Source organism: Quercus robur, chromosome 3 (assembly GCF_932294415.1).
Source record: "Quercus robur chromosome 3, dhQueRobu3.1, whole genome shotgun sequence".
NCBI classification, from domain to species: domain Eukaryota; kingdom Viridiplantae; phylum Streptophyta; class Magnoliopsida; order Fagales; family Fagaceae; genus Quercus; species Quercus robur.
The window spans coordinates 8,376,452-8,404,211 of record NC_065536.1 but is presented as its reverse complement, the minus strand read 5'-3'; the positions used below and the strand labels follow the sequence as shown (position 1 = coordinate 8,404,211).

At 41.4% G+C, this 27,760-nt stretch overlaps 1 protein-coding gene and 1 pseudogene across 3 annotated transcripts; both read left to right on the top strand.

Moving 5' to 3' along the window:
* The first annotated feature begins 1,355 nt into the window (after window positions 1-1,355).
* LOC126716944 (receptor-like protein kinase FERONIA) lies at window positions 1,356-27,313 on the top strand. Of its 3 annotated transcripts, XM_050418006.1 has the most exons (3): window positions 1,356-3,364; window positions 11,032-11,105; window positions 26,720-27,313. In XM_050418006.1, the coding sequence occupies exons 1-3, from the start codon at window positions 1,408-1,410 to the stop codon at window positions 27,245-27,247; spliced, it is 2,559 nt and encodes an 852-aa protein (XP_050273963.1). In that variant the 5' UTR covers window positions 1,356-1,407; the 3' UTR covers window positions 27,248-27,313. The 3 variants fall into 3 exon arrangements, with proteins under 3 accessions (XP_050273963.1, XP_050273962.1, XP_050273959.1); XM_050418005.1 differs by lacking the exon at window positions 11,032-11,105 and having other exon boundaries at window positions 26,646-27,312; XM_050418002.1 differs by lacking the exon at window positions 11,032-11,105 and having other exon boundaries at window positions 1,356-3,438; window positions 26,720-27,312.
* Window positions 8,987-9,920, top strand: LOC126716946 (receptor-like protein kinase FERONIA; annotated as a pseudogene).
* Window positions 27,314-27,760: the final 447 nt, after the last annotated feature.

The window sequence follows — 27,760 nt, the reverse complement described above, 5'->3', positions numbered from 1 at the left end:
CTCATTATCACCTTAACAATGTTTTGGGGAAAGTGATAGGCTAGGAGAACCTTATGAATAAAGCACCATTCCAACCTATCGTATGCCTTCTCCAAATCTATCTTAATAGCCATATACCCTTCTTTGCCTTTCTTCCCATCCAAAGCATAGAAGAGCTCTTGAGCAATTAAAATGTTATCTATCCCCTTCCTTCCGGGCACAAAGGCAGATTGGACAGGAGACACAAGCTTGTTTAGATGAGGTCTAATCCTTTCCACTAAAATCTTGGAAACAATTTTATAGACCGAATTGCACAAACTAATCGGCCTATAATTGTTTAGGGATTCAGGGTTTTTACTTTTCGGAATGAGAGTCACAAGAGTATCATTGAGATAATCTGGAACTACACCATCCGAGAAAATACTCTTCACCTCCTTGCAGATAGGATTCCTCACTTCATGCCAAAAATGCTGAAAAAATCCAGCATGGAGACCATCCGGACCTGGGGCTTTAAACGGTTTCAAAGCCCACAACCCATTCCTCACATCTTCATCAGTAACTTCCCTCCCCATCCATCCAATTTCTATCAACTTCTGTGAGAAAGCTACCAGAGAACTCAGCCACATGAGAGGACCTATAGGACATCTCAAGATCCGTGGAGTAGAGTCTCTTAAACCCATTCAAGATATGTTCCTTCACCGCTTCTTCCTCTACAATCCATTCCCCCATGTTATCCTTCAAACACCTAATTTTATTTCTTTGCCTTCGAACGACAGTATTTAAATGAAAGAAAGAAGTGTTTCTATCCCCAAAGGCAGCCACATTAATCCTCGACTTAAGGGCCCAATACTCCTCTTCCTGGAGCAAAATAGAGGAATACTCCTCAATGAGCTGGCTTTCAAGTCTCATAAGAGACTCATTCGGGTTATCAGCCAAAGCTTTCTGAGTCCCCTGTAATCTGGCTAAAACTCTCTTTTTCTTCCCAAAAAGGTTCCCAAAAACCTCAAAACTCCACTTCCTAGCCTTTCTAGTAAATTCTGGGATAGCCATTTGTAACTGAACTTCATTGGGCCAAGCTTCCTTCACAATTCTGTAAAAATCCGGATGAAGAAGCCACATCGTTTGGAAACGGAAAGGCCTCACCAGTCTATTCACATTGGGCTTCCATAATTCAATCAAAACAGGGTGGTGATCAGAAAATGTCCTAGGGAGATGAGTAACAACAGCTTCCGGGTACAAAATTCTCAACCTAGGATTAGCAAAACACCTGTATTCCTTTAGTTAATACTCATTAGAGTTTCATAATATTCAATAATAATAAAAATTAGAGTTTTATAATATTTTTTTTTTATATATACTTTAGCTCACCTTGACTCGGAGTCCTGGCCCGTCCTTGGCATCATACGCACTCACTTTGTCTCTGCTACAATGGGCAAGGGAAACCGAAGCAACGCGTATCTTTGGGCCACCCTCCAACCATGTTTCACATCTCTCTACATCGCCTTCTTGCTGCACCACGTGACCAGCACGGTCGGCAGCAACTCTCCGTTTCCTTACATACCAGAGGACGAAATTAACCTTGACTGTGGCACCTCCGGCAATTCGACCGCACTAGATGGTCGGACCTGGATTGGAGACGAGAATTCTATATTCTTCCCAGTTGAACATCTTCAAAACAATGCATCTCTAACTGCAAGCGTTGTGCAGCAATCCTCCTCTGCTACCCGAGTACCCTATACAACAGCCCGCTTATCTCTCTCCCCATTCAGCTATATATTCTCATCACTCACTGCAAGCCAAAAATTCGTTCGACTATACTTCTACCCAGCTACTTACGGCACCTTTGATCGCTCTAAAGCCCGATTTTCTGTCAAAGCTGGACCTTTTACTCTTCTTCGCAATTTTAATGCTGCGCTTATGGCAGACCCTGATTATGATTCCGGCCATGACACCATATTTAGAGAGTTCTGTGTCAACATCGAGGAAGGTCAGAGGCTGAACATAACCTTAACTCCAAGCGATTCCAATTCATTTGCTTTTGTCAACGGAATTGAAATCTTGTCGATGCCTACTTATCTCTATTACACTCCGTCTGATGATCAAGGGCTCCCTTTTATCGGCCAAGAGAAGCTGTACCGAGTCGTTAATGGAACTGCTCTCATGATGCTATACAGAATAAATGTTGGAGGGAGCTTCATCTCACCCGCCGGAGATACAGGAATGTTCCGTAGCTGGAATTCGGACTACAAGTACTTGACAGAAGATTTAACATCTGAGCTACCAGTTAACAACACTATTGAACTAAACTTCAGCCAAATACATCCGTACACTGCACCGGAAGAAGTCTATAGAACTGCCCGCACTATGGGGATTAACCGATCCTCGAATAAGTTATACAATCTCACTTGGCAACTTCCCGTGGATTCTCAGTTTGATTACCTTGTTAGGTTACACTTCTGCGAGTTTCAACCAGAGTTTAAAGCGGTGGGCGACCGACGATTCCTCATTTTCAATGCGAATCAAACCGCTGAGAGGGCAGCCGACGTGATAAGATGGAGCGGTGGGAGTGGGGTTCCCGTATATAGGGACTACGCTGTGTCGATGTTTGGCTTAGAAAGCCAGAAAAGAGTGAACCTCTCTATCGCCATAGCTGCAAATCCACTTGACTGGGAAACTAAATACAGTGATGCAATCTTGAACGGTATCGAAATCTTCAAAGTCAACGACACCAATGGAAATCTCGCCGGACCCAACCCCAACACACTTCCGCCGACCCTTCCAACGGCAACAAAGTCAAATAACAATAGAATAAAAATAACGGCCATCGTCGGTGGCGGAATTTCCGGCATTATTGTTCTGTTGATTCTCGGATTCTTGATTCTCCGGCGAGCCAAGACCAGTTGGCGTTGGCGGCGTCCATTATCTTTCCAAACTTCCAAGTCAACAAAGACTCACGGATCATCGCTACCGTATTTGTGCCGTAACTTCTCATTGGCTGAGATTAAAGCAGCCACCAAAAACTTTGACCAAAATTCCATTATTGGTGTTGGTGGGTTCGGTGACGTGTATAAAGGGTACATACACGTTGATGGTGAGGCCACCCATGTTGCGATCAAACGGTTGAAACCCGGTTCTCAACAAGGGGTCCAAGAGTTCAGAACAGAAATTGAGATACTATCACAGCTCCGCCACCACCATCTCGTTTCTCTAATAGGATATTGCAATGATGGCAACGAGATGATCCTTGTGTATGATTTTATGCCTGGTGGGACTCTTTGTAGTCATCTCTACGACACTGATATGAGTCATAAGACCCCTCTTCCGTGGAATCAACGCCTCCAAATCTGTCTCGGTGCGGCACGTGCGTTAAACTACTTGCATATAGGTGCAGAGCACCCTATCATTCATCGTGATGTTAAAAGCACAAACATTTTATTGGACGAGAAATGGACAGCCAAGGTGTCCGATTTTGGATTGTCTAAATTTGGTCCTACTAGCACGTCCAAGGCCCATGTTAGCACAGCTGTTAAGGGTAGTTTTGGGTATTTGGATCCGGAATATTATCGACGCCAACAATTGACAGAGAAGTCTGATGTGTACTCTTTTGGTGTGGTGTTGTTTGAAGTGTTGTGTGCAAGGCCACCCATCATGCATACGGTAGGGCACGAGGAGATAAGTCTAGCAGAGTGGGCCCTGAAATGTTATCGCAATGGGAAGCTTGGTCAGATTGTTGATCCATTATTGAAGGCTGAAATTGAACCAGAGTGTTTGAAGAAATTTGGAGAGATTGCGGTGAATTGTTTGCATGACAATGGAACCGAACGGCCATCAATGAATGATGTGGTGTGGGGTCTTGAGCTCGCATTGCAATTGCAAGGGAGTGCAGAAAAAGCTATCTTCCATGGGGAGCAAAGTTTTGCTAGTAAGGAATATCAAGATGGATTGATGTCGATGTTTTCTGAGATTATGAATCCTAAAGGTCGATGAAAGATATGCTAGCTAGCTGAATTTTGAAAGTTTTATTTAAGTGATGGTTGCAACCTTGCAAACTAGCAACAAGTCATCTTATTTCACTTATGATTATTAAGCAACATACTAGTGGTAATGCAGATATCTGATAAGAACACTTTGTAAGCATAAACTTATCAGCGTTCTTATTGCAGTAATATTCAGTCGTATAAAATTATAATTGTACGTTTTTCTAGGATGTGACATAGAATTATGAAGTTTTGAAAACTAGAATAAGTACTTGTATCCATAAAATCAAAATATCCATAATATTGACGTGTCGTGTTCATAATCTTAGTCGAATTGTTTTTATTTATTATTATCTGGTGTCTTGCCAGAATTAGTGATTCAAGCTGTATTTTATGTGGCAATTTAGTGGAATCATATGCTCATTTTAAGTGCACTGCCACAAGGGCCATATGGCATGCCTGCAGCTGGGGTTTAAGATCTGGTACCCTTCAGATATTATTAAGCTGGTTCTAAATCCACACGCTCAGTTTCTGCCAGGTGATTAGCAGCACAGGGATCGAAGTGGCTGAGATATGCTCCTTGCAGATGACATTCACTTTGGATTCTATTTGGAATTTAAGAAACCATATTGTTCACAAGGGGGGTGGGGTTAACATCATGGCTACCATCTGTGTCATCGAAAATAGAGTGAAAGAGTATTTGCTCATGACGATGACATGGCTTAAAGTGAAGAAATGATTTCCTGGAAGCCCCCTCCTAGGGGTATGATAAATTTAAATGTGGATGCTGCTGTTTTCGAATGACTTTACTACTTTGGTTGTGGTGGCTAGGATGATTTTGGTGAGATGCTGAAGGTTTGGGCTATGTGCTCCAATTCAGGCTTGAGCACCTGCAATACTCAGGGCTTTGTGTATCACCAGTTGAGAAAAATTGGCTGCACATCTATACCTAATCTAATTTAATCCAATCTAATCTAATCTAATCTAATACTCTAATACTATATATAATAGCAAAAGTCTTTAAGGAGGTGTTGTCACGTTAGAAAAAAAGACCCTTTAAAATTCTGACACGTATAAGTTAAAAAAACGATAAATTATGTTGTTTGACAATTTGCACACCATTTAAAAGCTTCTCATTATAAATAACAAAAAAATAACCGGTTAAAATGAAAGGACACAAGGAAAAATAGAATAGAGAGGCGATGAAAGAGAGAGAGAGAGAGAGAGAGAGAGAGAGAGAGAGAGAGAGAGGCTATGAGGAAACGGGGAAAGAAGCACAAAAGGAGAAAAAAAAGAGATAAAAAAGCTTGCGATACGGAGATGAGAAGGAGACAGAGTTCATACGACCGGCCGGCTATCACCATCATCTTCCCACCACTGTTCGTCCCTTGCCGGACTTGGGCTACCAGAACCGGCACCGGTAACCTAAAGGTGCACGCAGGATTTGAGATATGGACATAGAGAGAGAACTGCCACTGGCAAGTTTTTTTTTTTTTTTTTTATTCTTTCTTAGATCTGGGTATGAAATATGAATTAGTTTTGAGAAATTTGGTTGGATTGATTTGTATTTAGGTATTTGGGTTACATTAGGTTTTGATTTGATTTATTTGATTCGATTTTAGTTTCTCAGTATACTAAAAACTTTTGGAAGTATTTGGATTAAATTAATTTTGTGTTTGATTTTGGTTTAATTTTAGGGTATTTATAATTGGTTTTGGACAATCAAGTTTTAGAGGCCAAAAGTCTGAGAATGGTAGAGAGAGAGTCTGAGAATGGCACCTTATTTGATTAGTCTTATGCTTGAGAACTCACATCTAGTGATTCCCTATTGATGTTTGTAGGTTCCTTTTTAGCTTGTACATAGTTTTGTGTTTTCTTTGTACTTTAATGACATTTTTGTGCCCTTTTTGCACGAAGTAGTCTTTTTTTGTGGCTCTTGTAAACTCTGTGTATTTGGGTTTCATCCTTTTTCCTTCAATAAAATTGTTATTACTAGCTGATTTATATGGCAATGAATTCAGGCTTTTTAATCCTTACATACATAAAGAATGTATTTAATATTTAAATCTGGAACCCTGAGTAATTTTCTTAAGGGCCATTGCTGCTTGAGCCATATGTGGGGGAACTCGCGCATGTGTGGTTCTTGGAGGGTGGCCGGATGTGGAGGTGGGAGAAGCTAGTAGAAGCCATCCTACTCTAGTAGCATATTTTGGAACTCATATCTAGAACCCCCTAGCATGCTGTCTTTTCTGTGTTTGCCAGCTCGGGGTTCATTTGAAACCCAACACTTAAAGCTAAAGGCTAAAGCCGCCCATGTTCTCAAATTAAACAATAAAATATTTTGATGTATTACTATTATCACATTCGGAAATTTCTTTTTACGTCAAAAAAAAAATCTAAAATATCTTCCTGTAAAGCATTCACAATTTTTTTTTTTTTTTAGGAAACAATAATACTTATTAGAACACACGAACATAAAAGTAATATATAGAGTTTTTTAAACAGACTTATAATATATTACATAACCAGAATATCATTACAAAATGGACTAACCTTTGTAATAGTAGCTTGGTTTATAAGGACTGAAACTCTAACACACACCACCAATGTGGAGCATTCACATTTGAGGATGTAAAAAATAATAATCATATTTTACATCTCAAACACTAATTTCTTTATTTTATTTTTATCAACCCAATAAAATAATATAAGCTACACAATTAAAAAAATAAAAAATAAAAATAAAAAACTGTTTCTCTTTGCTCTTTCATCTCTCTTTCCTCTATTCCTTTTTGTCTAATTGTCTCGATTTGGCCATCTCTATGATTTACTAAACAAACTCAACCAGCGATGGGAGAAGAAAGGGAACCAAAGAAAAATAAACCCAGAAAAGAAAAAGCGCGAGTTAATGGAGGCAGGGAATTTACATAAAAGAGGAAGATGCTTCGGATAGGCTCTTTGTGCTGGAGATAGACTTGAATTTGGACGAAAGTTCTGATGAACCCAAGGTGTACGCGCTAGAACTCTTAAGTGCAAAACTGAAGATGCGGATCCGTTCCAAAAAGTCATTTATACTTTCTAGGGTAACTGCACAAATTTTCCCTCCCATAAAGACCAAGGAATCACCATCGTTTGATCTTCATCATGCCGTAGAACGTGGGAAACACAGAGCCACCCGTATTTAATGAGGCCACGTTTCACCTTCCAGGGGCTCCAGAAACGTGTCTCGGGCAGATGAAAAGTCTCGGGAACCGATAGGTGACAAGGATTGACAGGCATTGACAGATATCTGATGTCATCAAAACCCTCATATCCATCCGAGGAGTCGGATAGCAGGATTTTGAGGGGCTATTGTGGGGTCAGGGAACTTATGATCCGGCCCACGCTCTATTAAGGCTAGGGCCCATGCTGAGGAGGGTTCGTGCCGAGGACGAATGGGGAAAGGCCGAAGTGTCAAGGGAACAGCCGAGGACGACCCTGTCCTCGGCACTCCAGGACTTCAGGGGGAAGAGCAATGTCTCGATGAAGGCTGCCCCCAAAAAAGCCCCCTGAAGGAAGTGCAAGTAGAATAGGACCCACGTGAGGGTACGGTGCGAAACTGGTTCAGGGTAAATACGTCCCCTTCGCATTAAATGCACCCACCAGCATCCTGACCATGTTAATGAGAAAAGACGCCTGGACAAGGTGACTTCGATCATCGCAACTAACAGAAAGTAAGGAGGGACAGCTAATGGGACGGATACAGAAGTGGGCACCTGCCTGACTAACAAGTGGAGGACTAAGATCAAACAAGAAGGGCTATACAATGTAAAAGTTAGTGCACCAAGGAGGGGGCTGGGAAAAATGGCCAAAAACCAGAGCCTCCCAACCCCTTTCTCCTGGAGCGAACACGATTTAACTATGTATGAACACCACGAAAAAACCACCGTCTGGTGACTAAGGCCTAGCCTTTCAAACCCACGCTCTATAAATGATATTGTTTGGGCCTTTTTACGTGCGAACCCCACACTATTATGGGTCGTCACAAATCGTGTCCTTACAAAGGTAATTAATTAGATTTTAATCAAAATATTTGTAATAATTATAGTCTTTTTTTAAACCATTTGATCTACTTAAATCCAATGGTTTAAAAAATGTGTAACTTTTTAGAATTACACCAGATGTAACTTGAACCTATCTCTCTCTCTCTCTCTCTCTCTCACACACACACATACACACATATATATATATATATAAATGGGTTCAAGTTACAATTGGTGTAACTTCATAAGAGTTACACATTTTTTGGACCATTGATTTGTATTAGATCTAAAAGTGAAAAAAAAAAAAAAAAAAAGGTCATGGTCATGTCATTATTGTTTCCTAGAAATTAGTAAATAAGTCATTAACTCTTCTTAAAAAAAAAAAAAAAAAAAAAAAAAAGCATTAACTCTCTGTCCATCATCTCTCCCTCTCTCACATGGTCTGTATCTAGTACAGCCACAATGATCGTTCCTCTTTAGCACAAATAAAAACAAGGGACATGCATTTCTTGTGTTGGGTACGATCATCATCCGTTTTGACCCAAGTTTGTTCTAATTAGAAGAAGTACTTGTTTTCTTGGTTTAATTTATAGAATATAAGTCTAATTTTAGCTTATTTCATTTCTATTCAAAATTTGTGCAAGAAATTAAGTAAAAAAAAATCGGGTTAAGTAAAAATAATAATTTGAACAAAAAGAAAAATCAATGGCCAATCAATACACGTCAATAGCCGATAAACAATTAATGAGAAAAATAGTGTGTGGAGGAGAGAGAGAGAGAGAGAGAGAGAGAGAGAGTTAGCATCTAAAAATTGAATACGTTTTCCACTCTATTGGACTTGTTTTCCATTAGCAACATAAAATGTTTTCTATTGATCTACATGTGGTGGTGTGTACTCAGATTGTATGCTAATCAAGAAGATGTTGCTGGACAATGAGGAATGATTCCTAGCAGTCCATCGCTATATATATATATATATATATATATATATATATTTTTTTTTTTTTTCTTTTTTTTTACAACCCATGAACAGTAGTTTGTATATTTGAGAACTCACTATTTTTTATACCCCAATACTAATGCATTAGCAAGTATCGTACACACTCGCTTTGTCTCTGCTACAATGGGCAAGGGAAACCGAAGCAACGCGTATCTTTGGGCCACCCTCCGACCATGTTTCACACCTCTCTACATCGCCTTCTTGCTACACCACGTGACCAGCACTGTCGGCAGCAACTCTCCGTCTCCTTACGCACCAGAGGACAATATTCTCCTTGACTGTGGCTCCTACGGCCATTCGACCTCATCAGATGGTCGGACCTGGATTGGAGATAAGAATTCTAATTTCTTCCCAGTTGAACATGCTCAAAACAATTCATCTCAAACTACAAGCGTTGTGCAGCAATCCTCCTCTGCTACCCAACTACCCTATACAACAGCCCGCTTATCTCTCTCCCCATTCAGCTATATATTCTCATCAGTCACTGCAGGCCAAAAATTCGTTCGACTATACTTCTACCCAGCTACTTACGGCACCTTTGATCGCTCTAAAGCCCGATTTTCTGTCAAAGCTGGACTTTTACTCTTCTTCGCAATTTTAATGCTGCGCTTATGGCAGACCCTGATTATGATTCCGGCCATGACACCATATTTAGAGAATTCTGTGTCAACATCGAGGAAGGTCAGAGGCTGAACATAACCTTAACTCCAAGCGATTCCAATTCATTTGCTTTTGTCAACGGAATTGAAATCTTGTCGATGCCTACTTATCTCTATTACACTCCGTCTGATGATCAAGGGCTCCCTTTTATCGGTTAATGGAACTGCTCTCATGATGCTATACAGAATAAATGTTGGAGGGAGCTTCATCTCACCCGCTGGAGATACAGGAATGTTCCGTAGCTGGAATTCGGACTACAAGTACTTGACAGAAGATTTAACATCTGAGCTACCAGTTAGTACTATTGAACTAAACTTCAGCCAAATACATCCGTACACTGCACCGGAAGAAGTCTATAGAACTGCCCGCACTATGGGGATTAACCGATCCTCGAATAAGTTATACAATCTCACTTGGCAACTTCCCGTGGATTCTCAGTTTGATTACCTTGTTAGGTTACACTTCTGCGAGTTTCAACCAGAGTTTAAAGCGGTGGGCGACCGGCGATTCCTCATTTTCATTGCGAATCAAACCGCTGAGAGGGCAGCCGACGTGATAAGATGGAGCGGTGGGAGTGGGGTTCCCGTATATAGGGACTACGCTGTGTCGATGTTTGGCTTAGAAAGCCAGAAAAGAGTGAACCTCTCTATCGCCATAGCTGCAAATCCACTTGATTGGGAAACTAAATACAGTGATGCAATCTTGAACGGTATCGAAACCTTCAAAGTCAACGACACCAATGGAAATCTCGCCGGACCCAACCCCAACACACTTCCGCCGACCCTTCCAACGGCAACAAAGTCAAATAACAATAGAATAAAAATAACGGCCATCGTCGGTGGCGGAATTTCCGGCATTATTGTTCTGTTGATTCTCGGATTCTTGATTCTCCGGCGAGCCAAGACCAGTTGGCGTTGGCGGCGTCCATTTTCTTTCCAAACTTCCAAGTCAACAAAGACTCACGGATCATCGCTACCGTATTTGTGCCGTAACTTCTCATTGGCTGAGATTAAAGCAGCCACCAAAAACTTTGACCAAAATTCCATTATTGGTGTTGGTGGGTTCGGTGACGTGTATAAAGGGTACATACACGTTGATGGTGAGGCCACCCATGTTGCGATCAAACGGTTGAAACCCGGTTCTCAACAAGGGGTCCAAGAGTTCAGAACAGAAATTGAGATACTATCACAGCTCCGCCACCACCATCTCGTTTCTCTAATAGGATATTGCAATGATGGCAACGAGATGATCCTTGTGTATGATTTTATGCCTGGTGGGACTCTTTGTAGTCATCTCTACGACACTGATATGAGTCATAAGACCCCTCTTCCGTGGAATCAACGCCTCCAAATCTGTATTGGTGCGGCTCGTGCGTTAAACTACTTGCATATAGGTGCGAAGCACCCCATCATTCATCGTGATGTGAAGAGCGCAAACATTTTATTGGACGAGAAATGGACAGCCAAGGTGTCCGATTTTGGATTGTCAAAATTTGGTCCTACTAGCACGTCCAAGGCCCATGTTAGCACAGCTGTTAAGGGTAGTTTTGGGTATTTGGATCCGGAATATTATCGACGCCAACAATTGACAGAGAAGTCTGATGTGTACTCTTTTGGTGTGGTGTTGTTTGAAGTGTTGTGTGCAAGGCCACCCAACATGCATACGGTAGGGCACGAGGAGATAAGTCTAGCAGAGTGGGCCCTGAAATGTTATCGCAATGGGAAGCTTGGTCAGATTGTTGATCCATTATTGAAGGCTGAAATTGAACCAGAGTGTTTGAAGAAATTTGGAGAGATTGCGGTGAATTGTTTGCATGACAATATGAGAAAAGAAAGAATTGGGAAAAACTGAATTGATTTTATTAACTTACTATCTGTCCTTTATATACATTCACAAGATCAGCTAGAAACGGAAACAGAGCATAAGCTCTGATCTAAGCTAACAGAAACAGAACTAACAGACTAACAACTTCTCTCACGTGTAAATAACTAACCTACACACGTGTAACAACTAACAGAAGAAAAATAAAACTAAACTACAAGTCGTATATCTATACAGCTTACTTAAACGACAAGAGCTTCTGAGATCATTTCTTCAACTTCTGCTATACACGTTGAACCTGTCTTCTTCTGCTTCTGGTCTTTGCCTTGATCTTGATAGACAATGGAACCGAACGGCCATCAATGAATGATGTGGTGTGGGGTCTTGAGCTCGCATTGCAATTGCAAGGGAGTGCAGAAAAAGCTATCTTCCATGGGGAGCAAAGTTTTGCTAGTAAGGAATATCAAGATGGATTGATGTCGATGTTTTCTGAGATTATGAATCCTAAAGGTCGATGAAAGATATGCTAGCTAGCTGAATTTTAGGAGTTTTATTTAAGTGATGGTTGCAACCTTGCAAACTAGCAACAAGTCATCTTATTTCACTTATGATTATTAAGCAACATACTAGTGGTAATGCAGATATCTGATAAGAACACTTTGTAAGCATAAACTTATCAGCGTTCTTATTGCAGTAATATTCAGTCGTATAAAATTATAATTGTACGTTTTTCTAGGATGTGACATAGAATTATGAAGTTTTGAAAACTAGAATAAGTACTTGTATCCATAAAATCAAAATATCCATAATATTGACGTGTCGTGTTCATAATCTTAGTCGAATTGTTTTTATTTATTATTATCTGGTGTCTTGCCAGAATTAGTGATTCAAGCTGTATTTTATGTGGCAATTTAGTGGAATCATATGCTCATTTTAAGTGCACAGCCACAAGGGCCATATGGCATGCCTGCAGCTGGGGTTTAAGATCTGGTACCCTTCAGATATTATTAAGCTGGTTCTAAATCCACACGCTCAGTTTCTGCCAGGTGATTACCAGCACAGGGATCGAAGTGGCTGAGATATGCTCCTTGCAGATGACATTCACTTTGGATTCTATTTGGAATTTAAGAAACCATATTGTTCACAAGGGGGGTGAGGTTAACATCATGGCTACCATCTGTGTCATCGAAAATAGAGTGAAAGAGTATTTGCTCATGACGATGACATGGCTTAAAGTGAAGAAATGATTTCCTGGAAGCCCCCTCCTAGGGGTATGATAAATTTAAATGTGGATGCTGCTGTTTTCGAATGACTTTACTACTTTGGTTGTGGTGGCTAGGATGATTTTGGTGAGATGCTGAAGGTTTGGGCTATGTGCTCCAATTCAGGCTTGAGCACCTGCAATACTCAGGGCTTTGTGTATCACCAGTTGAGAAAAATTGGCTGCACATCTATATCTAATCTAATTTAATCTAATCTAATCTAATCTAATCTAATCTAATACTCTAATACTATATATAATAGCAGAAGTCTTTAAGGAGGTGTTGTCACGTTAGAAAAAAAGACCCTTTAAAATTCTGACACATATAAGTTAAAAAAACGATAAATTATGTTGTTTGACAATTTGCACACCATTTAAAAGCTTCTCATTATAAATAACAAAAAAATAACCGGTTAAAATGAAAGGACACAAGGAAAAATAGAATAGAGAGGCGATGAAAGAGAGAGAGAGAGAGAGGCGATGAGGAAACGGGGAAAGAAGCACAGAAGGAGAAAAAAAAGAGATAAAAAAGCTTGCGATACGGAGATGAGAAGGAGACAGAGTTCATACGACCGGCCGGCTATCACCATCATCTTCCCACTACTGTTCGTCCCTTGCCGGACTTGGGCTACCAGAACCGGCACCGGTAACCTAAAGGTGCACGCAGGATTTGAGATATGGACATAGAGAGAGAACTGCCACTGGCAAGTTGTTTTTTTTTTTTTTTTTTTTATTCTTTCTTAGATCTGGGTATGAAATATGAATTAGTTTTGAGAAATTTGGTTGGATTGATTTGTATTTAGGTATTTGGGTTACATTAGGTTTTGATTTGATTTATTTGATTCGATTTTAGTTTCTCAGTATACTAAAAACTTTTGGGAGTATTTGGATTAAATTAATTTTGTGTTTGATTTTGGTTTAATTTTAGGGTATTTATAATTGGTTTTGGACAATCAAGTTTTAGAGGCCAAAAGTCTGAGAATGGTAGAGAGAGAGTCTGAGAATGGCACCTTATTTGATTAGTCTTAGGCTTGAGAACTCACATCTAGTGATTCCCTATTGATGTTTGTAGGTTCCCTTTTAGCTTGTACATAGTTTTGTGTTTTCTTTGTACTTTAATGACATTTTTGTGCCCTTTTTGCACGAAGTAGTCTTTTTTTGTGGCTCTTGTAAACTCTGTGTATTTGGGTTTCATCCTTTTTCCTTCAATAAAATTGTTATTACTAGCTGATTTGTATGGCAATGAATTCAGGCTTTTTAATCCTTACATACATAAAGAATGTATTTAATATTTAAATCTGGAACCCTGAGTAATTTTCTTAAGGGCCATTGCTGCTTGAGCCATATGTGGGGGAACTCATGCATGTGTGGTTCTTGGAGGGTGGCCGGATGTGGATGTGGGAGAAGCTAGTAGGAGCCATCCTACTCTAGTAGCATATTTTGGAACTCATATCTAGAACCCCCTAGCATGCTGTCTTTTCTGTGTTTGCCAGCTCGGGGTTCATTTGAAACCCAACACTTAAAGCTAAAGGCTAAAGCCGCCCATGTTCTCAAATTAAACAATAAAATATTTTGATGTATTACTATTATCACATTCGGAAATTTCTTTTTACGTCAAAAAAAAATCTGAAATATCTTCCTGTAAAGCATTCACATTTTTTTTTTTTTGAGGAAACAATAATACTTATTAGAACACACGAACATAAAAGTAATATATAGAGTTTTTTAAACAGACTTATAATATATTACATAACCAGAGTATCATTACAAAAGGGTCTAACCTTTGTAGTAGTAGCTTGGTTTATAAGGACTGAAACTCTAACACACACCACCAATGTGGAGCATTCACATTTGAGGATGTAAAAAATAATAATCATATTTTACATCTCAAACACTAATTTCTTTATTTTATTTTTATCAACCCAATAAAATAATATAAGCTACACAATTAAAAAAATAAAAAATAAAAATAAAAAACTGTTTCTCTTTGCTCTTTCATCTCTCTTTCCTCTATTCCTTTTTGTCTAATTGTCTCTCTCCAATAAATATCTTTCTCTCCAAGTTGCACCTGGAATAACTCTTTAAAGTTACACATTTTTTAAACCATTGGATTTAAGTAGATCCAACGATTAAAAAAAGTCTATAATTATTACAAATATTCTTATTATAATATAATTAATTACTCTCATTTATTACCTTCTAAACCTATCTCTAAACCCCAAAAAAGTTTGACTTCTGACTCTCTCTTACTTACGTTTTTCTCTCTCTCTCTCAGTTTTTCTCTTTGCGTTTCTCTCTCTCTTTCTCCTCCACCACCTCTGCAGGTTGCTGGCAAAAAAAAACCAAAATGGCGTACAAAGATGCTGTTGCTGGCGTACAGCCATATCCTCAGCCCATCTTAGAGCTGCCTATCACAATTGCTTCAATAGGTTCCAACTTCCAAATCAGAATCGATCCTTCTTCTTTTTTAATTTATTAGGGAAAAGGGGAGTGCATTTGTGGCCGCATTATGCTCGTGGTGGCGCTTGTTCGAACCCGTGGCTTCGCTGTTTTTCCTGCCTTTCACCTTTCTATTCTACATTGTTAGGTCTCCGTTTAGAGCCATGTGCCCTCTATTTGTCGCCTGGATGTTTATCATGACTCTTATCACTCATGACTCTTGATGTGATATTGGATTCGGATTAGTATCAGAGTGCTCTGTAATTTTCTTTTTAAGATCTTTTCAGTGACCAAGGAAGGAAAATATGAGTAATACCTTTCATTTTTGGGTAATTCTGATTACTTTCCAAGCTTTTGTGATAATTTCAATTAACAAGATATAAATGGCATCACAAAATTAAATATAAATTCCTAAAATCATGAAGTTGACTATAATTTCAATTAACAATATATTGACATTTTGATCATGCAATTTGGCTACTTTATTTGCATATCTTATAACGTGTGATAAGCAACCTTGGAAGCTGGTGTTGGCGTGTTGCTATCAATGAGAGGTCAGTTTTTATAATCGCAAGATGAGTGATTCATGTTTGTAGTGGAAGTCAAATGTAAAAGGAAACTATGTGGCTATGAATGCCAGAACGAACCATCACGATTGCTTTGGATAATTGGATCATCTTTTCTGGCTCTCCATGTCTTCATACGAATGTTTCTAGTGAATTATGATGGAAAGATGCACAACCCCAGTAATGATTATATGAGGCATTTTCTTCCAATACTGAAAGGTATGTTCAGGTTCTTCCAATACCACCCCAAACCCACTCAACGGAGCACCTCACTAATAATTATATAGAGAAAGAAAGAGAGAAAAACACAGAGAGAGAAACGTAAATGAGAGAGAGAGTAAGAAGTTAAACTTTTTTTGGGTTTAGAAATAGGTTTAGAAAATAATAAATGAAGGTTGTGGGGCCAGGGAACTTATGATCCGGCCCACGCTCTATTAGGGCTAGGGCCCATGCTGAGGAGGGTGCATGCCGAGGACGAATGGGGAAAGGCCGAAGTGTCAAGGGAACAGCCGAGGACGACCCTGTCCTCGGCACTCCAGGACTTCAGGGGGAAGAGCAATGTCTCGATGAAAGCTGCCCCCAAAAAAGCCCCCTGAAGGAAGTGCGAGTAGAATGGGACCCACGTGAGGGTACGGTGCGAAACTGGTTCAGGGTAAATACGTCCCCTTCGCATTAAATGCACCCACCAGCGTCCTGACCATGTTAATGAGAAAAGACGCCTGGACAGGGTGACTTCGATCATCGCAACTAACAGAAAGCAAGGAGGGACAGCTGATGGGACGGGTACAGAAGTGGGCACCTGCCTGACTAACAAGTGGAGGGCTAAGATCAAACAAGAAGGGCTATATAATGTAAAGGTTAGTGCACCAAGGAGGGGGTTGGGAAAAATGGCCAAAAACCAGAGCCTCCCAGCCCGCCTCCAGGAGAAAGACTCCCAGGGCGAACACGATTTAACTATGTATGAACACCACGAAAAACCTACCGTCTGGTGACTAAAGCCTAACATTTCAAACCCACGCTCTATAAATGATATTGTTTGGGCCTTTTTACGTGCGAACCCAACACTATTATGGGTCGTCACAAATCGTGTCCTTACAATTGGCGTCGTATGTGGGAAAGGCTTGTGTTTTGGCACAGGTAGTGGGTGGAGACAACCCCTCACATCATTTCCAACAGTCGGATATAATGTTCAAGCGTAAAGTTCCACTAGGGGCTACGTTTCTTAACTAGGGGCTGCGCTTCGTAGTGTCAGCAGCACGGATGGTTCTAGGGGCTTGGCCGAGTTGCTAATCCCCCTAAACCAGGGTCCCACGCCATAGTCGAACTCATCAAAATCAAGTTTTTGACAGAACCAATGTATTGCATGGTCCTCGGACTCAAACCTATGGGAAAACCAACTACTTATCAAAATCAAGTTTTGGACAGAACCAAGGTATTGCATGGTCCTCGGACTCAAACCTATGGGGAAACCAACTACTTATCAAAATCAAGTTTTGGACAGAACCAAGGTATTGCATGGTCCTCGGACTCAAACCTATGGGGAAACCAACTACTTATCAAAATCAAGTTTTGGACAGAACCAAGGTATTGCATGGTCCTCGGACTTAAACCTATGGGGAAACCAACTACTTATCAAAATCAAGTTTTTGACAGAACCTATAGGGAAACCAACTACTTATCAAAATCAAGTTTTGGACAAAACCAAAGTATTGCGTAGTCCTCGGACTCAAACCTATGGGGAAACCAACTACTTATCAAAATCAAGTTTTGGACAGAACCAAGGTATTGCATGGTCCTCGGACTCAAACCTATGGGGAAACCAACTACTTATCAAAATCAAGTTTTGGACAGAACCAAGGTATTGCATGGTCCTCGGACTCAAACCTATGGGGAAACCAACTATTGTAAGGAAACCTAGATACTAAGCAAGGCCTAACACTACACGTGGCATCTCGGATAATGCCTATATCTCCATTGAATGAAGGTCAGACATGAATTCGAGGCTCTACAAGTGCAGGTAAGCTAACATTCTAAAGCATGATTCTAAATATATCGCATGCACAACTACTCATACGTGTTAAAATAATTAGTTCAAAATTCATAAACAATAGTAAGTGTCGGCAAGGGCAACTAACAAGTAACCAAAAGGAAAAAGGAAGAAAAGAATTTCATATACGTGTTCAACAGGTTCAATCTACTAGCAGATTACAAAGTTTTCAAAGTGAAAAAGAAACAAGTTAATCGTTAAACTAAAAACAAATACGAAGCCTAGCCAGGGTTTCTACTTCTTTAAATTTGCGTCGGCCACGTCCTGGGAAGGCGGAATGGGATCAGTTTCGACGCCCTGGAGGATAGTCCCTTCTGGGGAAGGCTGAACAAGGTCAGTGTCGGTACTCTTGGGGACCGCAGCAAGGGGAATTGCCTGTAGGGGCTGGGCAAGTATGGCTGGTTCCTCAGTATTAGGCATCTGAGTGCCAACCACAGGCTCAGCAACCTCTTTGGGTACCTCGGGATCCGTGCGCTGAGATGTTTTTATCACATCCTGAAGTTCTCCCTCTTTGAGCGTCTCGCCAGGAGAGGCGCCGACCTGTACGGTTTCCGACTGAGTGACCCTTTTCTCGGGTTGGTCGCTCACAGCCACGGAGCTGGTGGAGATGGCCTCACGAATGGCTGTAGGGTAGAATATGTTCTCCGCTTTCCACAAATCGGATGAAGCATTCACCTCAGCTCGCTTCAAGGCCTCTTCCCAAACCTGGGAGCAGTAAAGCCTGCATACTCCAGGAATCTGGGCCTTAAGGATGGCTTGGGTTTCAGCTACCCCCGCATTATAACCATCATCCTCGGCCGTTTCCTTGGCAGCCTCAGCCTCGTTTCTGGCAAACTCGGCCTCCCGCTTGGCCCTTATGGCTTCGTCACGGGCATACTCCGCCATACATTTATCAAGCTCTACTGCGACCAGTCTTTTATTTAAATCCTCGATCAGCTCCTTGGCTATTCGCAACTGATCCTCGGCTTCTAGCAGACGTTTTGTTTGATCCTCGGCCTGTTTTTGAGCGCTAGCCAAACCCGCCGAGGCGTTGTCCCTCTCTCGGATAGCGTCTGTTAGGGCAGTTTTGGCCTTGGCGAGGTCCTCCTCAGAAGCTTGGAGAGTCCGCACGGCCACTAAGCGCTTGGAGCGTTCATTCTCGGCCGCCTTACTCTTGTTGTTCACCTCTTCCTCCATCCTATAGGTGGCCTGGAGGGCCTGGTAAGGGAGATAAATACATCGTTAATGACAAACCGGGAGTGAGAGTTAATAAAGTTTTAGGTTTCAAGAGCCTTATCATGCCCAAGTACCTCTTAGTACTGAGGAAGACCTCCTGCATCCTCATTTTCCTCAGTCCATCCACGTCAGTGGGAAGTAGCATGGCTCTCCCTAGTGCGTCTACCACGTAGCCACCCTCGCCATCTCCAAGGTCCCTTATGGATGCAGTTTCCAGCAGTGGACCCCCGTGGAGCATTGGGGCAGGAAGCCAGGCGCTTGGCGAGGACTGGGCCCCGATCCCCTTTCCCTTGCCTTGGGAAGATTGGACTTCAGTCTCTCTATCCTTGCTTTGGTGCCCAATCTTCAGTTGTTTTGCACGCAGGGCCTCCTCCCTCTCCTTAGAAGGTTGGGATTTTCCCCCATCCATGGTTTCCTTGCCCTTGGGGCTCCTCTTTCTCTTTGAATCAATGCCTTCCGGCCGAGGAGGCAGAGTTGGTTAGGAAGGAACAGGAAGTTTGGGACGGGGGGATTGTGGCTGTGACTTGGTGGAAGATGACCTAGTCTGGACAGTCTGGGGCTGAGGTGGTGGGGAAGGAGCATTGGGTTGTGGCGTTCCCTGCGCATCCTTCCCTAGTTGACCCTCGAGGAGTTCGAGTAGGGTGGTCGGGGGCTTTCTCTTGAGTCCCATCTCGGCTTGGGAAGATGTGCCTACTGACGACAATTCCGCCTCGGACAAAGCTGGGTCACCTATATCACCAGAAGGATCCTCGGATTGGTTGGCTAGGTCAAACACCCCAAACCCTTCCTCTGGCTGATCTAACTCGCCTTCGTCCTCCGCTACTTGATGAGATGAGGAGGGGCCCACCAGTGGGATGCTCTCTGGGACAGATGGTACTTCGGAGATTAGAAATCCTGTCTTGACCACGGTAATTTTTGGAAGCCGAGGGCGGCTCTTACTGATCACGTGCCTAGGGTCGGCAAATGACTTCTGAACGGGAGCGTACCCTAATATTTTGTGAGCGGCTCAGACTTGACCATCTCCGTCATTTACGAAAACTGCCGCTTGTAGAACAGTCTCCAAGTCCACCCAGTTGACTAAGTGAAAATGCCGTTGATAAGCGTGTGGATCTACAAAAGAAAAACACATATGCATGGTTAATCACCGAACCACATCAGATTAGAATGGCGCAAAGGGTTAGCGCCCTTCCATTCCCTATACCCCACCTGGTTTTCCTTCTACTATGAGGCACGGATTGCCATCATGCCATTCACCGGAGACGATAAGGAAATCCTTGTTTAACCCCTTGTTGGAATCAGGGAGGCATTGAATAAGTCGAATTCTTTCGTCTCTCGTCTTCATGTAGTAGGATTTCCCCTTCAAATCTTGGAGATTATAGCACCAATTCACGTCATGGTGGGTCAGTCTTAACCCCATATTTTCGTTTAAAGCATCCATGCAACCCAGAATCCTAAACATGTTGCCGGTGCACTGGGTGGGGGCTAATCGGAAGTGCCTGAGGTAACCCCTCGTTACCGGCCCCATAGATATTCTCATACCCCCCTCTACAAAGGCGAGGACGGGGATTACTACCTCGCCCGTTTCCCTCTTATAGTGCCACTCCCCCATCTTACAATGCCTCAGACTTACGTTGGGAGGAATCCTGTAATCGGCGATGAACTTATTCATCGCCTCCTCAGTATCAACTAATTTCCTCAGTCTCGATTTGGCCATCTCTATGATTTACTAAACAAACTCAACCAGCGATGGGAGAAGAAAGGGAACCAAAGAAAAATAAACCCAGAAAAGAAAAAGCGCGAGTTAATGGAGGCAGAGAACTTACATAAAAGAGGAAAGACGCTTCGGATAGGCTTTTTGTGCTGGAGATAGACTTGAGTTTGGACGAAAGTTCTGATGAACCCAGGGTGTACGCGCTAGAACTCTTAAGTGCAAAACTGAAGATGCGGATCCGTTCCAAAAAGTCATTTATACTTTCTAGGGTAACTGCACAAATTTTCCCGCCCATAAAGACCAAGGAATCACCATCGTTTGATCTTCATCATGCCGTAGAACGTGGGAAACACAGAGCCGCCTGTATTTAATGAGGCCACGTTTCACCTTCCAGGGGCTCCAGGAACGTGTCTCGGGCAGATGAAAAGTCTCGGGAACCGATAGGTGACAAGGATTGACAGGCATTGACAGATATCTGATATCATCAAAACCCTCATATCCATCCGAGGAGTCGGATAGCAGGATTTTGAGGGGTTATTGTGGGGCCAGGGAACTTAGATCCGGCCCACGCTCTATTAGGGCTAGGGCCCATGCTGAGGAGGGTTCGTGCCGAGGACGAATGGGGAAAGGCCGAAGTGTCAAGGGAACAGCCAAGGACGACCCTGTCCTCGGCACTCCAGGACTTCAGGGGGAAGAGCAATGTCTCAATGAAGGCTGCCCCCAAAAAAGCCCCCTGAAGGAAGTGCAAGTAGAATGGGACCCACGTGAGGGTACAGTGCGAAACTGGTTCAGGGTAAATACGTCCCATTCACATTAAATGCACCCACCAGCGTCCTGACCATGTTAATGAGAAAAGACGCCTGGACAGGGTGACTTCGATCATCGCAACTAACAGAAAGTAAGGAGGGACAGCTGATGGGACGGGTACAGAAGTGGGCACCTGCTTGACTAACAAGTGGAAGGCTAAGATCAAACAAGAAGGGCTATATAATGTAAAGGTTAGTGCACCAAGGAGGGGGCTGGGAAAAATGGCCAAAAACCAGAGCCTCCCAGCCCGCCTCCAGGAGAAAGACTCCCAGGGCGAACACGATTTAACTATGTATGAACACCACGAAAAACCCACCGTCTGGTAACTAAGATCTAGCCTTTCAAACCCACGCTCTATAAATGATATTATTTGGGCCTTTTTACGTGCGAACCCAACACTATTATGGGTCGTCACAAATCGTGTCCTTACAAAGGTAATTAATTAGATTCTAATCAAAATATTTTTAATAATTATAGTCTTTTTTTAAACCATTTGATCTACTTAAATCCAATGGTTTAAAAAATGTGTAACTTTTTAGAGTTACACCAGATGTAACTTGAACCTCTCTCTCTCTCTCTCTCTCTCTCTCTCTCTCACACACACACACACACATATATATATATATATATATATAAATGGGTTCAAGTTACAACTGGTGTAACTTCATAAGAGTTACACATTTTTTGGACCATTGATTTGTATTAGATCTAAAAGTGAAAAAAAAAAAAAAAAAAAAAAAAAAAAAAAAAGTCATGGTCATGTCATTATTGTTTCCTAGAAATTAGTAAATAAGTCATTAACTCTTCTTAAAAAAATAAAAAAATAAAAAAAAAACATTAACTCTCTGTCCATCATCATCTTCATCTTCTCTCCCTCTCTCACATGGTCTGTATCTAGTACAGCCACAATGATCGTTCCTCTTTAGCACAAATAAAAACAAGGGACATGCATTTCTTGTGTTGGGTACGATCATCATCCGTTTTGACCCAAGTTTTTTCTAATTAGAAGAAGTACTTGTTTTCTTGGTTTAATTTATAGAATATAAGTCTAATTTTAGCTTATTTCATTTCTATTCAAAATTTGTGCAAGAAATTAAGTAAAAAAAAATCGGGTTAAGTAAAAATAATAATTTGAACAAAAAGAAAAATCAATGGCCAATCAATACACGTCAATAGCCGATAAACAATTAATGAGAAAAATAGTGTGTGGAGAGAGAGAGAGAGAGAGAGAGAGAGTTAGCATCTAAAAATTGAATACGTTTTCCACTCTATTGGACTTGTTTTCCATTAGCAACATAAAATGTTTTCTATTGATCTACATGTGGTGGTGTGTACTCAGATTGTATGCTAATCAAGAAGATGTTGCTGGACAATGAGGAATGATTCCTAGCAGTCCATCGCTATATATATATATATATATATATATTTTTTTTTTTTTTTTTTTTACAACCCATGAACAGTAATTTGTATATTTGAGAACTCACTATTTTTTATACCCCAATACTAATGCATTAGCAAGTATCGTACACACTCGCTTTTTCTCTGCTACAATGGGCAAGGGAAACCGAAGCAACGCGTATCTTTGGGCCACCCTCCGACCATGTTTCACACCTCTCTACATCGCCTTCTTGCTGCACCACGTGACCAGCACTGTCGGCAGCAACTCTCCGTCTCCTTACATACCAGTGGACAATATTCACCTTGACTGTGGCTCCTACAGCCATTCGACCACACCAGATAGTCGGACCTGGATTGGAGACGAGAATTCTATATTCTTCCCAGTTGAACATCCTCAAAACAATGCATCTCAAACTGCAAGCGTTGTGCAGCAATCCTCCTCTACTACCCAACTACCCTATACAACAGCCCGCTTATCTCTCTCCCCATTCAGCTATATATTCTCATTAGTCACTGCAGGCCAAAAATTTGTTCGACTATACTTCTACCCAGCTACTTACGGCACCTTTGATCGCTCTAAAGCCCGATTTGCTGTCAAAGCTGGACCTTTTACTCTTCTTTGCCATTTTAATGCTTCGCTTACAGCAGATGCTGATGATGATTCCGGTGACACCATATTTAGAGAATTCTGTGTCAACATCGAGAAAGGTCAGAGGCTGAACTTAACCTTAACTCCAAGTGATTCCAATTCATTTGCTTTTGTCAACGGAATTGAAATCTTGTCGATGCCTAGTAATCTCTATTACACTTCGTCTGATTATCAAGGGTTCCCTTTTATCTGCCAAGAGCAACTATACAGAGTCGTTAATGGAACTGCTCTCAAGGTGCTATACAGAATAAACGTTGGAAGGAGCTTCATCTCACCCGCTGGAGATACAGGAATGTTCCGTAGCTGGAATTCGGACTACAAGTACTTGACAGAACATTTATCATCTGCTCTACCAGTTAACGACACTATCGAACTAAGATGGAGCGGTGAGAGTGGGGTTCCCATATATAGGGACTACGCTGTGTCGATATTATCCATAGAAAGCCAGAAAAGAGTGAACCTCTCTATCGCCATTATCAATAAATAATAGTTTAGGAAAGTAAATATATATTCTTAGAGTTTAGGAAAGTAATTGCAAAAATAGTAAAATTTTGAGGGGATAAATGTGTAATTTAAAGTGAATTTGAATTTTTTTTTTTTTTTTTTTTTTTTTTTGAGATAGTAAATTAGAAGGAATTAAAACCTTTACCACTTTTTTTTTTTTTTTTTAATGGACCTTTACCGCTTTAACACGATGGGCGTCGACAGTGAGACTTTTCTGCGGAAGACCATATTTCTTTTTATTTGTGTATTCCTTTTTCCCCCTTGGTTGTCCTTTTTAGGTTTTGGCCATAAATTAGAAGTAAAATATGTAACCAACCCACCATAATTTGATAGAACATAATCTAAAACAAAAAAAAAAAAACAAAAATAAAAACAAAAAAAGTACGTAAAATTTGTTTAGCTGTATTATGAATTATCACGGTAAAGCTTTAAAAGTAATTTTGGGGTCTTTCTCAAGACTCATCAAGTCTTCCTGCCGCACTTCCTTTCAGCTACAGCAAGTTAAAGTCTCAAACTGACTCCTTCAACGTTTTTCCCAGAAGAATCATCTTCTGCAAACGTGACTATACGTGATTCGTAGTCATCATCCAACTAAAAGCACGGCTATAAAAACTTTTGTTCTCTCTGCTACAATGGGCAGCCGAAGCAACATGTCTCTTTCGACCACACTCCGACCATGTCTTACACCTCTTTTCCTCGCCTTGTTTCTGAACCACTTCACCTACACCGTAGCTGGTAACTCGCCATCTCTTTACACACCAGTCGATAATATTATGATTAACTGTGGCTCCTCCGGCAAAGCAACTGCATTAGATGGTCGGACCTGGATTGGTGACGTGAATACTAAACTCTTCGAAGAACAATCACAAAACCAGGTATCTCAAGCCACAATCTCAGTTAAACAATCCCCCTCTGCTTCCCAACTACCCTATACCACTGCCCGCTTGTCTTTCTCCCCTTTCACCTACATATTCCCACTCACTACCGGTCAAAAATTCGTTCGACTATACTTCTACCCAGCTTCTTACGGCAATTTCGATCGCTCTAAAGCCCTCTTCTCTGTCAAAGCTGGACCTTTTACTCTTCTTAACAGCTTTAACGCTTCACTTACAGCAGACGCCGATGGTGATCCTGGTGATACCATATATAAAGAGTTCTGTGTCAACATCAATGAAGATGAGACGCTGAACATAACCTTCACTCCAAGCAATTCCAATTCATTTGCTTTTATCAACGGAATTGAAATCTTGTCCATGCCTTCTTATCTCTATTATACTCAGTCTGATGATCAATCGTTCCCTTTTATCGGCCAGCAGATGCAGTACAGCATCGGTAACGAAACTGCTCTCGAGATGTTATACAGAATAAATGTTGGAGGGCCCTACATCTCACGCACTGAAGACACCGGAATGTTCCGGAGCTGGAGTCCAGATGCAGAGTACTTGACAGAAGATTTAACATCCGTTCTATCTGTTAACACAACCATTAAACTTAAGTTCACCATAATTCAACCGTACACTGCACCCGAAGATGTATATCGAACTGCCCGGACTATGGGGTTTAACAAAGCTGTCAATAAGATATACAATCTCACTTGGGAATTTACCCTAGATTCTCAGTTTGATTACCTTGTTAGGCTACACTTCTGCGAGTTTCAACCAGAAATTACTTTTATTAACAGCCGGGTGTTTCTTATTTTCATAGCAAATCAAACTGCGGAGACTGCAGCCAACGTGTGGAAATGGGCTGAGAGCAGTACAGGTGTTCCCGTATACAGGGACTACGCTGTGTCTCTACTTGGCGAAGATAGCAAGAAAATGAACCTCTCTATCGCCCTACAAGCAAACCCGGATGACTACGTGAGTAATTACAATGATGCAATCTTGAACGGTATCGAAATCTTCAAAGTAAGCGATCCCAGTCGCAACCTTGCCGGACCAAACCCCGACCCACTTCCGCTGACCCTTTCAACGGCTGTGTCACGGGGACCGAGACAATCAACAAAGTCAAATAATAATAGAATAAAAATAACGGCCATCGTCGGTGGCGGAATTTCCGGCATTATTGTTCTGTTGATTCTCGGATTCTTGATTCTCCGGCGAGCCAAGACTACTTGGCGTTGGCGGGGTCCATTTTCTTTCCACACGTCCAAGTCAACAAAAACTCACGGATCAACGCTACCGTATTTGTGCCGTTACTTCTCATTGGCTGAGATTAAAGCAGCTACCAAAAACTTTGACCAAAATTCCATTATTGGTGTCGGTGGGTTCGGTGACGTGTATAAAGGGTACGTACACATTGATGGTGGTGCCACCCATGTTGCGATCAAACGGTTGAAACCCGGTTCTCAACAAGGGGTCCAGGAGTTCAAAACAGAAATTGAGATACTATCTCAGCTCCGCCACCACCATCTCGTTTCTCTAATAGGATATTGCAATGATGGCAACGAGATGATCCTTGTGTATGATTTCATGCCTGGTGGGACTCTTTGTAGTCATCTCTACAACACTGATAAGACACCTCTTACGTGGAATCAACGCCTACAAATCTGTCTTGGTGCGGCACGTGCGTTAAACTACTTGCATATAGGTGCGAAGCACCCCATCATTCATCGTGATGTGAAGACCACAAACATTTTATTGGACGAGAAATGGACAGCCAAGGTGTCCGATTTTGGATTGTCAAAATTTGGTTCTACTAGCACGTCCAAGGCCCATGTTAGCACAGCGGTTAAGGGTAGTTTTGGGTATTTGGATCCGGAATATTATCGACGCCGACAATTAACAGAGAAGTCTGATGTGTACTCTTTTGGTGTGGTGTTGTTTGAAGTGTTGTGTGCAAGGCCACCCATCATGCAAACAGTAGAGCACGAGGAGATGAGTCTAGCAGAGTGGGCCCCGAAATGTTATCGCAATGGGAAGCTTGATCAGATTGTTGATCCATTATTGAAGGCTGAAATTGAACCAGAGTGTTTGAAGAAATTTGGCGAGATTGCGGTGAGTTGTTTGCATGACAATGGAACCGAACGGCCATCAATGAATGATGTGGTTTGGGGTCTTGAGCTCGCATTGCAGTTGCAAGGGAGTGCAGAAAAAGCTATCTTCCATGGGGAGCAAAGTTTTGCTAGTAAGGAATATCAGGATGGATTGATGTCGATGTTTTCTGAGATTATGAATCCTGATGGTCGATGAAAGATATGCTAGCTAGCTGAATTTTGAAAGTTTTATTTATGTGTCTGTGCGCTAGATAGTATTGTTTATCAAATAAAAAAGATACTCAAAGTTATCAAGTTATCCCACATCGATAAGGTGTGATATTGAGAAGGGGTTTATCACTTACTCCGCAACACTAATTACCACATATAATTTTGGTATTGGCATGTGAGTATATTCTTTTGTCTCATCCTCTTCCCCTATATATGTGTGTGTGTTAGATAGTATTGTTATAGAGGGAGATGCCGAAGGTTTGGGCTATGTGCTCCACATTGTTATAGAGGGAGATGCAAAACCATGCTTTGATTCTCTGGCTGTGGAAGGCATTCAAGCTGACTAGTCTAATTAAACTGTTATTGGTAATATCTTAGAACTTAGTAATTCTTTTCATTTTTGCAGCTTTTAATGGATTAGGAAAATATTCAACTCTGCAGCTCATGTTACTGCAAACTAGCTATTAATCTTAGGAGTTCTTTTTGTTTGGAATAAGCA

Excerpts from the sequence above, each read along its gene's own strand:
- LOC126716944 (XM_050418006.1), top strand. The coding sequence starts at position 1,408 with ATGGGCAAGGGAAACCGAAGCAACGCGTATCTTTGGGCCACCCTCCAA. Across the intron at positions 3,365-11,031 it reads GTTAAACTACTTGCATATAG|GTGCGAAGCACCCCATCATT; the intron begins GTGCAGAGCACC and ends ACTTGCATATAG. Across the intron at positions 11,106-26,719 it reads ACGAGAAATGGACAGCCAAG|GTGTCCGATTTTGGATTGTC; the intron begins GTGTCCGATTTT and ends TGGACAGCCAAG.